The sequence below is a fragment of the Takifugu flavidus genome, chromosome 1, assembly GCF_003711565.1.
Source record: "Takifugu flavidus isolate HTHZ2018 chromosome 1, ASM371156v2, whole genome shotgun sequence".
Classification (NCBI taxonomy): domain Eukaryota; kingdom Metazoa; phylum Chordata; class Actinopteri; order Tetraodontiformes; family Tetraodontidae; genus Takifugu; species Takifugu flavidus.
The window spans coordinates 13,070,548-13,083,820 of record NC_079520.1 but is presented as its reverse complement, the minus strand read 5'-3'; the positions used below and the strand labels follow the sequence as shown (position 1 = coordinate 13,083,820).

Genomic DNA, 13,273 nt, shown 5'->3' with positions numbered 1-13,273 from the left:
CCTCCGCTAATCGCAGTGGCAGGAGGGGGGAGGGGGCGGGCGGGCGGGGGGGGGGGGGGGGGAGTGCCGGCGGCCTCTCACAGCGCTGGGCTTTTTATTGACGCTGCCTGCCTGTGTGTCATCGGTGTGTGTGTGCGTGCGCGCGTGTGTGTGCGCACCCACGCACGCCCATTCGGGTCTGTGTGCGCTCGTCTGTTTGTGTGTGCGGGCCTGGGTGCGCGTGTGTGTCCGTGTGTGTGCGCTCGCGTATGTGCGCCGCTCAGTGTGTGGTGTGTCTATGTGCGAGCGTGCGCCCGCGTGTGCGCCTCCGCGTGTGTGCGTCAGTCTACGTGAGCCTGTGTGTGCGTTTGCGTTTTTGTGTGTGTGTGCAGGCGCTCGTGAGGCGGTGTGTGCGTCAGAGCTGGAGGGAGAGCCATAAAGAGGCGCGTGTGTGTCTCCCTCTTCCTGTGCGTGTGTGTGTGTGTATGTGTGTGTGTGTGAGAGAGAGAGACAGAGCGAGGGAGAGAGAGTGTTCGCGCGTCTGGGTGTGTGCGTCTCGGCGAGTTTGTGTGTGCGCTCCCCGCCAGCAGCGGAAAGCAGGGAGAGGCGGGGAACTGGGAGGGTGGGTGGCGAGGTTATGAGCGGAACTCGACAGAGGCCGACAGACGAGAGAGCGGGAGGGGGAGGGAGAGCGCGGAGCTTTCTTGTGCTGCGCAGAGAGCAGCCGCCGCTTCTCCTTTCTCTCAGATAAGGTTCGTTTGAAGGTTTTCGTCTTTATTCGCTAAAAAAAACGACACGACAGCTCAACCTTTTTCTCCCAGCGTTGTATAAAAAGTGTGTGCGTCGTGGGGGGGGGTCTATATTTTTTTTGTAATCCCCCAAAGTCAGGCTGAGACAAATGTGATTGATCGCACTTTTTATTCTGTGGAGCGGGCCCTCTAATTGATTCCATCGATGGATTTCACCGCTTATTGATTAGGGTTTAATCTATGGGTCCTTAAAGCCCCCTCCGCCCCGCCAGCCCCCCCCTCTCTCTCCCTCCCCCCTCTCTCGGCGGCAGCAGCAGCAGCGTGTTTGGTTCGGAGCCACGTTCGCCCTGCCGCGCCAGGCTGTAATTATCCCCGGTGAGGCTGCGCTAACGCAGCGTGGCGCGCCTGTGGGGAACCGGTTAGCCCTACAAAACGCGTGCGCGGCCATGTGCGCGCGTCCACGTACGGGCCTAGTTGTGTGGAACGGAGAGGGAGACTCGTGCCGTAGCGATGCTTCATAGCGCGCTTGAACTTTAAGGGTTTCAGGATCGATTTTAGAAGAAGCAATTTGTTTGCCTGAACGTGCGAACATGCCCGAGCCGGTGCGTGTTACAGCGAGGTTTCAGGCACGTTTCCGTCCTATAAGTGTGTGTGCGTGTGTGTGTGTGTGTGTGTGAGAGAGAGAGAGAGAGGGGAGGGAGGAAGGGAGTTGCAGTAAGCGATCCATAACGATCTGCAGGTGGATTGTGCTGATTAGTACCGGCTGCAGCGGACTGAGCTGCGTGCAAAGGGCTTCCTGGAATCTGAGCCCGTCGACCTAGTGCACGCACGCGCCTGTGCGCGTGCCCTTTCTGCGTGTCAGCGTTGCGCATGTGGGTCTACTTTGAAGCCCGAGTCTGCATGTTTGGATAAACGGTGCGTTTACTCGTGCGCACTTTTGAACTCGCCGTCGCTCCAGCGTGCGTCTGCCGATGATTGAATCACCGTGACCTCCCAGAGTGCACGGCTCTCCCCGCGCAGAGCCGCACGTGTGCTTGCTAATGCGGGATCATACGTTTCAGCAGGCTCGCGTTGTTCCGGCTGCGGATTTTTAGACCCGAAAGTTCACGCACGGTCGTAAAAGCGCGGTCGTAAAACGGCCTCTGCGCGCTGCGTTTTCTCTGCCCTTCCGAGCTCTCGGGGAAGGTGATTTTTCTGCGACCATGTGTTGAAGGTCTGACTTTTTATTTTGAGGAAATTCACCTTCCGGCTCCACCAACCAATATTTGTACTAAAACGCTTCTCCCGTGAGAGACGAGTGAGAGTTGCTCTGGATTCATCCACATTTGTGTTCGACTGTAACCAAACGGCAACTGGCTAATCACGAATGTCAGGCCGCAAATGCTGCCGTTGTCATCAGCACATTATTTCTTATTTTGAGCTCGTTCCTTTGTGTAGAAACAAAACACTGGTTGTAATCGGTGAACGCTGCAGGAGCTCTAACCAGAGTCTTTATGGCTGCTGTGGTTGTGACACGGCGGGATAAGGTAATTGGCTAGGGTGCACGTTTTTATCGGCCCTAGTTCACCCCAGTTACAACTGACTGAGAGCCAAAACACACTGGTGGCTAATCACCTGACTCACAATTAATGTTGCATTTCTGCTTCATCGCTGTCGACCAAAAATGAAACCAAAATATCCAATCAGTCGGTACATTCAATGGTCTCCATTGACGACCAGGCACAGCTGTCAATCATGACATTTCACCCTGTTTGTAAGAGTCCACCAAAGGCCGGCACCTCCGCAAAATGACAAGTCCTGCTTTTGAGTCTTTGTCCAGATCTAATGGGCTCTTTCTCCAATGGAAAACTGTCCGTTGCTTTTGTCCAATCCTGCTGCCATCTGAAAATATAACCTTGGTCCAGGTTCGAAAGACCAGACTGCATTAAACTGACACGTGAACGTTTTACTGGTGGGGTTTAGCAACAAAACAAAAAAATACCCAAACCTTGACAGATTGGACGTTGCTATATGGCAATCAATCCTATCGTAACTGCCTCTTTGATCGCACATTTCATGTGCGTTGATTTGAATTAATTGCGCGCTCAGACTGACTCGTGGTCGGTTGCCAGTACGCTTGGTTGCCCGGGACATCCTGTGCAATAATTGCCTGGTCTGGAACCATGAAGACGGCGCAAACGTGCCTGGAAATTTCTCCATGACTTCAGTTTGAAGTAAGGCCCTTCAGATGGCTGGCTGCAGGAGTTACTGCCTGGCTTTGTGCGCCATGTGTGAATACACCCATCGCTCTTTCCTTTGTTTTCAACACGAACGCGGCGTGCTCTTCCTCTGCTTTCTGATCGCTTCCCTTTTGCATCTGTTTCCAAACCTTTGGAAGATTTGCCCTCAAACATGAGCTTTTTAATGCATCCATATGTGAGAGCGGTGCCGTTGTGTATGTCTGGTTAAACTCCAACTCTCAACAGCTGTGGCGAATCCAGCCAGACCTTCCATTTCCAAGTCGCTCGGCCTTTTCCTACTCCTACCCTGCTCCGCTCTTTCTGTCTCGACGCTTTCTTTTTTTTCTCTCCTGCACACACGGCACATGATGTACACACACCTCAGGCTTTATATTCATAGCCTTCTCCTCCTTCACTTTAGATGGGAGCCTTAACAGATGTGCCCCAGCCTTGAGCTGCCTCTCCGACTCCCCCCCCCCTGCCTCGCCCCTCTCTCTTTCTTTCTCTTTCTCTACGTTGGTTTGGGGGGCATTTATTTGATAAATTTGTGGTTTAGCAGTTCAGCCAGGTAGTCATGCCTTGCTCTGTCCCACTGAGGTTCTTGTTCCTTTTGGGGTTCTTGTCTAGACCATCTTATAGGATTTTGTTCCAGACCTGCTCCTGATTAGTGTGAAGTGACGCCACATATTTGCTTGATTTGACATATTTAACCATAAACGTTTGGCTGTCTGGTCTCTGGAGTCGCAGTTTTATTCATATATACTTCATTACTAATGTCTGTTTTTGGCCAAATTTATAAACTATCTGCTTGATTATCAGTCATATCGGTGTTGGGTTATGGTCTCTACCTTATTTTGCCTCTATTTTTGCGACTGAAACCTCGCCTATTCCTGTTTTGGAGTTTCAGCGGAGCCTCTGCCTGTGTGTGTGTGCGCCTGTGTGTGTGTGAGCGCGCGCGTCTCTTTGTGTGTGTGTGTCTAGCGTGTGTGTGCGTGCGTGCGCAGTCATAGCCGTGCGCTGGAGGCTTATGGTAATTGCGGTCTCCCGACTGGCCTTCTGGGTAGAGTCTGCGCGAGTGGGAGTGGAGCGAGTCGCTCGGTCTCGGCAGCGTTCATCCATTCCGCGCAGCACTCCCCGCACGGCTCCGTGCGTCCTCGATGCTGACCGGGGCGATCTCTGTCTACGCAACTCGAAGGAGACACAGGGCTGAACGCTGAACGGAATAACCCGAAGTAAACCTCACGACAGCTGGATTCCGCTATCGGAAAGGATATGGAGTGACGGAGAGCCTGCGAAAGGGGCTTTTTTCTGAGCGCGGCGTGCTCCGCTGAAAGCCAACATGGCGCTGCTGCGAGGTACGGTCGAGCTGAATTAATTTCTCCGAGAGTCCGTCGACCTCGCCACCTGTATCCTCGGAGCGTTGACTAGTGGACTCGAATGACTCTTTTCTTTCGTGGATTCCTTCGTGTCCTTCTCCCCCGCGCAGGATCTTTTTGTTTTATAGCTCCTCAAGTGACATTTGCAGCCGCAAAAAAGTCCGCTTGAAATATCCGATAATGGATGAGAGTTGTCCGGGGACAATAGAATAAGGATCTAGAGCTTTTAAAGTAACACTTATTTTGTTTTGAGACACGTGGATAACCTGTTAGCCACTTTTAGTTTTTTTCTCCCCCCCTTCTGGCCGGGATTGTCTGTCTGTCTCCAGCAGACTGGACCGTGACCGGGCTGGCTTACGTCCGCACGGATCGTTGTCCTTCTCTTTAACTTGGGGAAAGGACCAGAATAAAGGCTCGAGTCGGACCACACAGACGACGTCTGGAAATAGCACCAATTAACCAGGTGAGGCAATCATTGACGAATTGGCCCAGAATGTGTTTTTGTTCCGCGCGTGTCTTTTGATGTGAAGTCCCTTGCGTGAGAACTGAACTGGCAGTTTTTTTTTCCTTTTAAACGGGGCGAAACCCGACAGCTGAGGTGTTTTTCAAATATTCTGGGGTGTTATTTTTTACATGTATTCTTTCTGTTCTCTTTCTGGCGTGAACGCGATCTTCTCTTGGCGTAAATCTTGACGCGCCAGCCCGGTGCTGTGCGCAGAGACTGGGAAAGGATCGGCCACTTCTAAGAATAGCGCATAGGGTGGTCTTTGTGCGTTTCGGCGGGGCAGTGGCATGTGGTTGATAAATAACACACGCGCACACACACGTAATGATCCGACCGTGAGCTTGGCCTTTTTACAAGGTGAAAAGGACGTCCCATAGATTAGCGGGCTTGAAAGTGGCGCCGTCCTCGATGCTGAATATTCACGCTTTTCTCACTCCCGAGTGACGAAGTGTGAGCGCCTGCGAGGCGCTGGAGTGGGAGTGTGTGTGCGCGCGTGCTCGTGCGCGCACACGGATCTCCTGCGCTAAACAAGGTTACGGAATTCAGCCTCGCCCTGCCTACGTACACGGTTCAGTTCAGTTGGAGGGCATCCCCGCCGCCTCGGTGTTGGTGTGACAGCTGTGCGTGCGTGTTTGTGTGGGTTTGCGGGGGAGTTTTGGGGGGGTAGTTTGTTTGGACAGAGTGGACGTTGACCAGTGCCTCATCGGTCCCAAAGGTATGGGGACGGGGTGGAGAGGGGGGCGGCACGCTCACCTCCGCGTCTGGCTGAGGGTAACGGCGCTGGCTCCGCGCCCCCACCCGCCCAGAGAGATCTGGTTTTCCGGTGTGACTTTGTTCCCCCTCCAGTGTGTCTTCCGATCACGCACGCCCGCTGAGGGACGACGGGCTTTGCGCAGAAATATTCTGTCGCGCACAGGAGGATCGAAGCGGATGGGATCCCCTCCCCCCCCCCCCCCCCCCCACAGCTCCGCTCCGCGCAGCGCTGTGTGGAGGATCTGCCCCCCCGGACTTTTACAAATGATGGAAACACTTGTGCAACCTATTATTATAATGACTTCATCGCCCAACTTGCTTGATGACCTTTTAATGAAATTAGCCACTTTGTCGGTTGCCTATCAGCCAAGCCACTAATTTCTCCCGAACTGTTATCAACTTTAGGCCGTTTTTAAAAAAAACATCTTCTCAGTCTGCGGGCGGCAACGATTGGCACGAAACTCTGAAGTTGTTGTTTAATTAAATACCCAAGTGCCGCAGGGCGTGTTGGTCGCATTCCAGCTTAAACGCCTTGTTTTGTGATTCCTGTAATGCAGTGTCCTTCATCCTTGCTCCATTCCACAACCGCATTGAGCCAATTTGAATACAACCGGTCCCTCGGAACCGCGCGGAGAGGAAATCTCCCCTCGTGCGAGCAGCCAGGACCCGCCGCGCGCCCTGGAGCCACACGGCCACTAATTAGGAGACGCTCTCTTAGGACGATCGATGTGCCTCATATTGGCTGGCTCCAGCTCATTGACGAGCTTAGTGAGGGAAGCAGCCACTAAAAGATCGCTTCGGCCCCGTCAGCCAATTCGCGCAGGGGAGAAAATCGCTCACGGCGAACACGAGCCGCCGCGTTCGCGCGTCTCCTGCGCAGATTGAAGGAGCAGAAGCCTCGTGTCGGAACCTTTTTTCAAGGGAACAAAGTACAGGGGATTAACTGATGGGGGTGTGGAAGCTACATCGGGGAGGATTTGAAGCGGAATTAAAGTTTAATTGTCTTTAAATTAACCCCGGTATCTAAAGAGAGAGAAATTGTTTAAATGCGATCCCGAATTGGGAAAAAAAAAATGTGCCCAGCCCAAACGCAGCCGTACTTTCCAGCAAAGCACATTTGCGGATTACGTGCACTGATCCATAAAATCGCGCGGCTAATTATTGACCAATTTATCGTGGCAGCGGAGCTCGTTAGGATGTGAAGAAACATGTTTCCACGTTGATTCTAGTTTGGTCACAGCTACGCGGGGCTCTGATTTGCATTATTTTGGTTTCCAGAATTCACAACACAAATGATGAGATTTTGATTATTTCCAAGCCGCTTTATTAGTGCAAAACGCGGAGGTGCTGCCGCGTAACACCTCCTCATCGACTTGAGACTCCTCGATATTCCAGGAAGTGTTTAAACGGGCACGTCTGATCTTTTGGCAACGAGTCTACGTGTCAAGTGGTGCGTGTGGAGGCGTAAAACAAATACTTAACATTTTGTGTGGGTTGAATTTATTTATAGTATATCCCCTCGGACTGTTTTGCGCATCGTTTTTCCACTGCGCGCCGTGATGTCAGTGTGGGGCTGAGCTGTTTTCCAGGTGTTGCAGCTCAGAGGAGGGCTGCTTACCATATTGACAGGCTGAATCACCACCCTCACCCCCCACCCCCCCCACCCCCCCGGCTCCGCTAGCGAGAGGACGCCGCGCTTCTTCCAGAAAACGGCTTTCATGCAGGCTTACTCATAGGCGATTTGATTTAGCGCTCGCTTCAATGAATTGACCTCTAATTAGCAGAGATGAATCAAAGGTTTATCTTTCACCTCTGCCCCAACTCCACAGCCCAGAAACAACCCAAGAATCCCAGATGTGCGTTATTGCATTAGTGTTGGTTGAGATAATGAAATTACGCGCGTATGGGGGTTGGAAAGCGCGCACCTGAAAGGAGCGCCAGCCGCGTGACTGGCGCGGCTTATTGTCATGATGAGCGATGCGCGACGGTGAATGTGTCAGCGTGGGGCTTCGCGGGGGGGCGTCTGAGGGGGGTCCGGCGCCTCTATAGGGACAACCACACCGCCTCCATTTTCAACCCATTAACCCGATGTTTGTCCGCTTTGCTAATCGATGGGGACCACGTGGAAGAACAGCGCACGCTGATGGAGAGCGGGTCAATAAAAATCACGGGGCCACTTTCACGCACAACAAATCTATTGGAACGTGTCGGACGGAAAGCAGGGAAGAAACGCTCGTGTTCGGCTTCATATCCGGCCGGCGATAGAATGTGGTTGTTATTGCGCTTGTTTTTTTCACCCCCGCCACTCGCGCTAGGATTAAAAAAAAAAAAAAAAAAGAAGTGCCGTCGCTCCCGGCGCAGCGCTCGCTGCTGAGGCGAGGTGCGTGTGAACAAAAGCGGAGGCGCGGCAGAGAGCCGAGGAGAGATCGGTTTTCCAGGCGCCGCGCAGCTCCCGGCGGAGACGTCACGGTTTGATTGAAGCTATGCTCCGTGCTGGCCTCCCGGGACCTCGCGATGAAACGAGAGCCGCCCCCACCCTCCCCCCCCTCCCCGCGCTCTCTCCATCTCCTCCCCCGTCTCCCTCCTCCTCCTCGCTCTCTGAGCTCCACAAAGGTTTTTGTTTCGTCGCGGTCTGAGCGCAGGGATCACTTCCCCGCAGAGATGTTTGTCGGCCTCCAGCGCTGCGCTGGGAGACATCCGGCGCGACCCGGCTCACCTCAGTCACCCGTCAACTGTCTGATTTATGAGATGTATTTTTCTGCAGGCGATTACACGGGCTTAATCTGCCTCTGGTAATCACCTCCTAGGTATCTGCCCCTAGACCGGGCCTTTGGCTAAAGAAATGTTGGATTCTGCGACTAGAACAAAGACGCGGAATAAATGCCGTTCTGATTTATATTTAGTTTTGACCCCTTTGTGGCCTATCGGAAGATTGATTTAACAGTCAAGTAATGACGGCAGACCTCGCCTCTCTCCTCCGAGTCTCTGCAGGCTCAGTCTTGATCAGGACTCCTTATTTGTTTTTAGACGTCGGCGCCTCAGGCGTCTTTCTGACGAAACCCTGCAGATGCTCGGAAGCGTGGCGGCGCGGCGGCGACGGGAGCTCTGCGACGCCAGCCGCTTTCCCAGCAAGAATGCCTTATCTGCCATTTAGAGGGGATGATGGTCAATGACAAGTCTAAAGCTTTTAACCTCAGAAACAGAAATGTAATTTAGGGGAAGGATTACGCTGAAACGCCGCGATCTGGCTGACACAAGTAGCGTTTCTCATCAAGCTTCAAAAACGAAACGTGGAAATCGAGGCCATGTCAGCGGTGTGGAAGATGTTTATCTCGCGCCGACTCGGCGCCTGTTTAAACCAACCTTTATTTTGCATAATTTACACGCCGTAATTAGGCTTTCTCTCCGAAACAGGCCATTTATCATACAGGGTGGGTGGGTCTTGTTGGGGATTGGGAACAACCAAATCATGGAAGCAACTACGGTCCTATTTCAAAGCGAGGTGGAAAAAAATCTCCGGTGAATGTGGGGTCAGGCATGCGCATACCTATTACAATCGGTCCTTTAGTGGCATAAAGGGCTATTTAGTCTCCATTTGGCCCGCAATGAATAGTCAGTTCAGCAGCCGCCGCCCGGGTCTTAGTGACAGCACGGGGGGGCCTCACAATGTCTCCGTTGTTGACAGACGTGCAGCAGAGGGGGTGATTGAACACGGAGCGACTTGCATGCGGCTGTGCAGCGGCCCGGGAGGACGCATGGGCCCCTTGTTTACAGCTCGCTCGCTCCTAATGTGACAGCTGAAGAGACGCCGCTGGCTCCCTCCAGCGCGGCGCTCCACGTCTGGAAACCCTGTGTCTGTTCCACCTGTAGCTTATCGCTAATCTGGGAGGATCGGTCCCCCACAGTCGGCACTCTTGGGGCCTCCACACGGAAACGATCAGCGTCCGACTTGGCACGCACCGACCCGCTGATGGGTAACAAAAGATGGCGCTTTCTCCTGCGGCTTCTCATTGATAATGCGGCGTTTTTAATATCTTTGAACGTGCCTCTCGGCCGCGAACGCTTTGTCAACACGGTGTGTTTTCCTGCGAGTTTGTTACCTTGTCAAAACGTTCCAACGGTGCCAAGTTTGAATGCTCGCATTCCTGACAATAACATCCCTTTCTCTGTAGTTTCCTCGCATTGTGTTTGTAGAATTCCTTTCGTTTCCGCGCCGGCCGGCACGCACGCGCACAGAGACACACCGCCAAGATTCCGAGCGCGCGCACCCGCCTTTAATCCGTGTTTATACCCACCCCACCCCCGTCGCTGCGGAGATTATCCTGCGTCACACTGCATTTTTTTTTAGAGCTGATTGGAGCCGTGCGCTTCAGAGAGCCTGGCAAAGCTCCAGGGACAAAGAACGAGAGTGTGCCTACTCTTCCGTTAACGCAACAAGACCCACATTCCTGGTTACATAGCGCTAAAACAACCACCTTTCCCTCTCCGCCATTTACCCTCCGTCTCTCTCCACACGCACATATTTCCAGTACGCACGCAATCACTGCTGCGCGGGAAGCGGAGAGGCCCCAGCTCCGAGAAATGAGCGATGTCGATGCGCGGAAGGTCACACAGAGAGTTAAAGCCATTTTCGTCGGCGTCGAGGAAAATGCGGAGGCTACTCGCTCTGATTCCTCTCCGCTCCCGTCAACATTCGCTCGCAAATAAACGGCTGATGTGGAAACGCAGAGCTGTAGAATGTTCCGCTCAAAAACACCCGGTGGTTTTCTGTTTAATGGTGCACGTCGGGGCTCCGCTCCAGCGGTCTGGTTTATAAACGGATCTCCGACCGTTCCACCCCCCACCTAAACACCCCCTCCCCCACCTCCGCCTGATGGATTGGACGACCGTCGGGAGTTGTTTGTTGCACAAACTATTCTTAGCAGCCCGGATGGGAACCGGCGGATTTTCTGATTGTCATCCTCACCGTGTGTCCTTCCACCCTTAATGTGGCGGTAAAGCCGGATTTCTCCTGAGGATCCCATTTAAAGAAACCAAGATGATAATGTAAACGACAGACAAAAAGCTTATTTAATGCCAAAGCCCTAATTAAATTAGTCCTACAGACTTGAGGTTAGCTGTGTTCTAATGACTGAAAACATTCACACATCGATATATTAATAATCGGTTTCAAATATGTTGACGTGAACCTTTGAAGCAGCCTCACAGAGTTGATCAACTCTTTATCCTTTTTCCAGCTCTCTGACTAAACACTAATGCTGTCTAGATGTTTCCTGTTTCAAGGTCATTCTGAATGTCAGCATGTCACTTAGCAGAAAACTGGTACAAATACAGATTAGTATCAAACCAATTGGTCTCAGTTAAGAAAAGCTTTATTTCTAAACTGAAACCCCCCTAATCGCCCCGTGTGCATCAGGAGTAACCCGATTCTACCTTAATGCACGTTGTCTTGCTGACGTTTCCTTAATTTCTCTGCATATTTCTGAGGATAAACTCCCAAAAACAACGGCAACACGTCTCGTTTGCCCCCTGCTAGTGCATTTTACAGAAATGTTACCGCGCTGGTGGCAAAACGATGACGACACTTTCTGCAAAAGTAATTTTAAGCCGTACGGTTCAGAACCCGCAGCAGTCCACGCATGTTTAAAAGCGTGGTGTTATTCCCAGTGCTGCAGGCCCTGTGCTGTCAAGTGCTTGATCCTGACCTTGAGCCTGGAGCAGTTTCTCATCTGGCCTGCTATTAATTTCATGGAAATGACAGGTGCTGTGGCCACACCATAGGCACAGTGGGGCCGGGGAGTCAAACATTCCGGTTGTGGTCACCTATGTTTATTTGTATTCAATTCGCTGACTGGATATGCATTTAAAAAGAAAACATATTTGGCTGGGTATGTATTTTTCCTATATTGGCAGTCATTTGGGTTCGGGTCTAAATGCTGCATTTAAATCGGCACGTGAGCGTTTACGCGGTATGCGTTTTTTTTTCTTTTTTTTTTCTTTCTCCATTGTGCTCCGCTCTCACAGAGCGCAGGCATTTCAGATGAGCCGGTGTGTCTCTAAATGTGGTAGACGGCGCAAGAGCCACATGTGTTGCTCTAGGAAATACAGGAAACGAGCGTTGTTTCTCAACCGTGACAGTAATTTGCAGAACACACAACTGTGGCTGTGCGCACGCTCGCGCCGCCGCGCTTCCCTCGCATATGCACGCCATATCAGTTCTGTCAGACAAGGGTGTTGTTGGAGCAGCAGTGGCCTTGGGGAGCTCGGAAAATGGGGACTGTGGGGGAAGGGAGGAGCTGTGCTGAGGGGCCCACAACAGGCTGATTAATGGCCCCTGGGTCACAGCAATAAAAGTAGCATGCCAGCGGCGCAGCAGCGAGTCTCAGAGGCGTTTCTCGGCAATGATCGAGGAGCCGAGTTTCTCTGCTGCTCTCAGCACTGTCGGGCGAGCACACGCAACGCTTCACATTTGCTATTTAAATCCACCTCTGTACATTCTTTTCTCTGCCATGCCATTCCTGATAACTAGCCTCGCAGAAATCCCCGCTCTAACGAGTCATGTCTAATACTGAAAATGAGCCTTTTGAAGAAAATCTGCTAAATGTGTGCAATTGCTTCAGCTCTTATTTCTCCTTTCCAGAGGATACAGTCTTTTTAAATTAAACGAAAACTCCAAATTTTATTAGCATCCTCCGATATTCTTATTTAGCTCTGTATACCAATAGTTTGTTTGCTTTTCCCAAAATTCCTACAAATTTTGTACAAAGTACGAGACTGTCAACACAGAAATTCCTCTATTTATAATATTGGTAAAGTGTTTATAGTGAGAATGGTGAAAATGTATTGGAATTGTGATGAAAATAACAGGTGGTTAAAAAATAGTTTAAGCAGCCGTCTGTTTTCCCCCCTCATCAGTGGTCGTTTCTTTCCCGTTATAGCGATGGAGATTAAAACAATCCTTTGTTAAAACTCTGGTGTATTCCTCCTGCTGCGTGCGACTCCTAGGTGTTGGTGTTTGTTGATCTGGGCCTCTGCTGGTGGGCAGTAAATGGTCTCCCACCAAAGTGGTCTCTGATGTCTAATATTTCCTCGCTCCGCTGGCTGAGGCAGCTGAGGGAACAGGTCAAAGAGGGCGCAGAATAACCAGTGTGAGGGGAACGTGACTAAATGGACCCAAACCTCGCCATGCATGTCTAGGCTGCGGCGCAGACAGGTTGGGGGTCACGCAAGAGGGATAGGAGGGTGGGGGGTTTGTTGAAGGGTGCTGATGAATGGGAGGAGAGGGACGACTGTTCTTTCATGTGCAGGGTTACGTTAGTGCGTGCGTGTGAAAGGGAGCGTTTACCTAATGATGCTATTGTATCTTTGTGCCTTCTAACCCACCTTATCTCATTTGTTCACAGATCGTAATGTTTTTGCTTACTACAGAGCTTAAAGTGTACGTGTGTAAAGCTGACACGCTCACGCTGGTTTACACATCTTTACAGGGCAAAATCTGTTCGTGATGTCGATTCTGAGACAAAAACTAACCCGGAACTGAGACGACGGAACCACATCACACAAAACATGGCAAGTTCCGATTTTTTTTCCACTTCTCTGTGGAAATCATCCTTTAGTTTAATGTTTGTGCTTTGTTTTTATGCTTTTCCCGTTGGTTGACACGTGCTAGAAATATTTCTGTGGCTTTATTCA

The 13,273-nt window shown here is 51.5% G+C and overlaps 1 protein-coding gene across 5 annotated transcripts in view; it reads left to right on the top strand.

Annotated features, from left to right (window-relative positions):
- The first annotated feature begins 504 nt into the window (after positions 1-504).
- bcor (BCL6 corepressor) overlaps positions 505-13,273 on the top strand; it is a 34,148-nt gene continuing 21,379 nt past the window's right edge. The window contains exons 1-2 of one of the 5 annotated variants that reach the window (XM_057044218.1): positions 505-731; positions 13,069-13,150. In XM_057044218.1, coding sequence (XP_056900198.1) covers positions 13,148-13,150 — 3 coding nt within the window. In that variant the 5' untranslated portion in view covers positions 505-731; positions 13,069-13,147. Of the gene's footprint in view, positions 732-3,486; positions 4,787-13,068; positions 13,151-13,273 lie in introns of those variants that run through there. The other 4 variants (XM_057044141.1, XM_057044019.1, XM_057043954.1 and 1 more) reach the window with 4 other exon arrangements.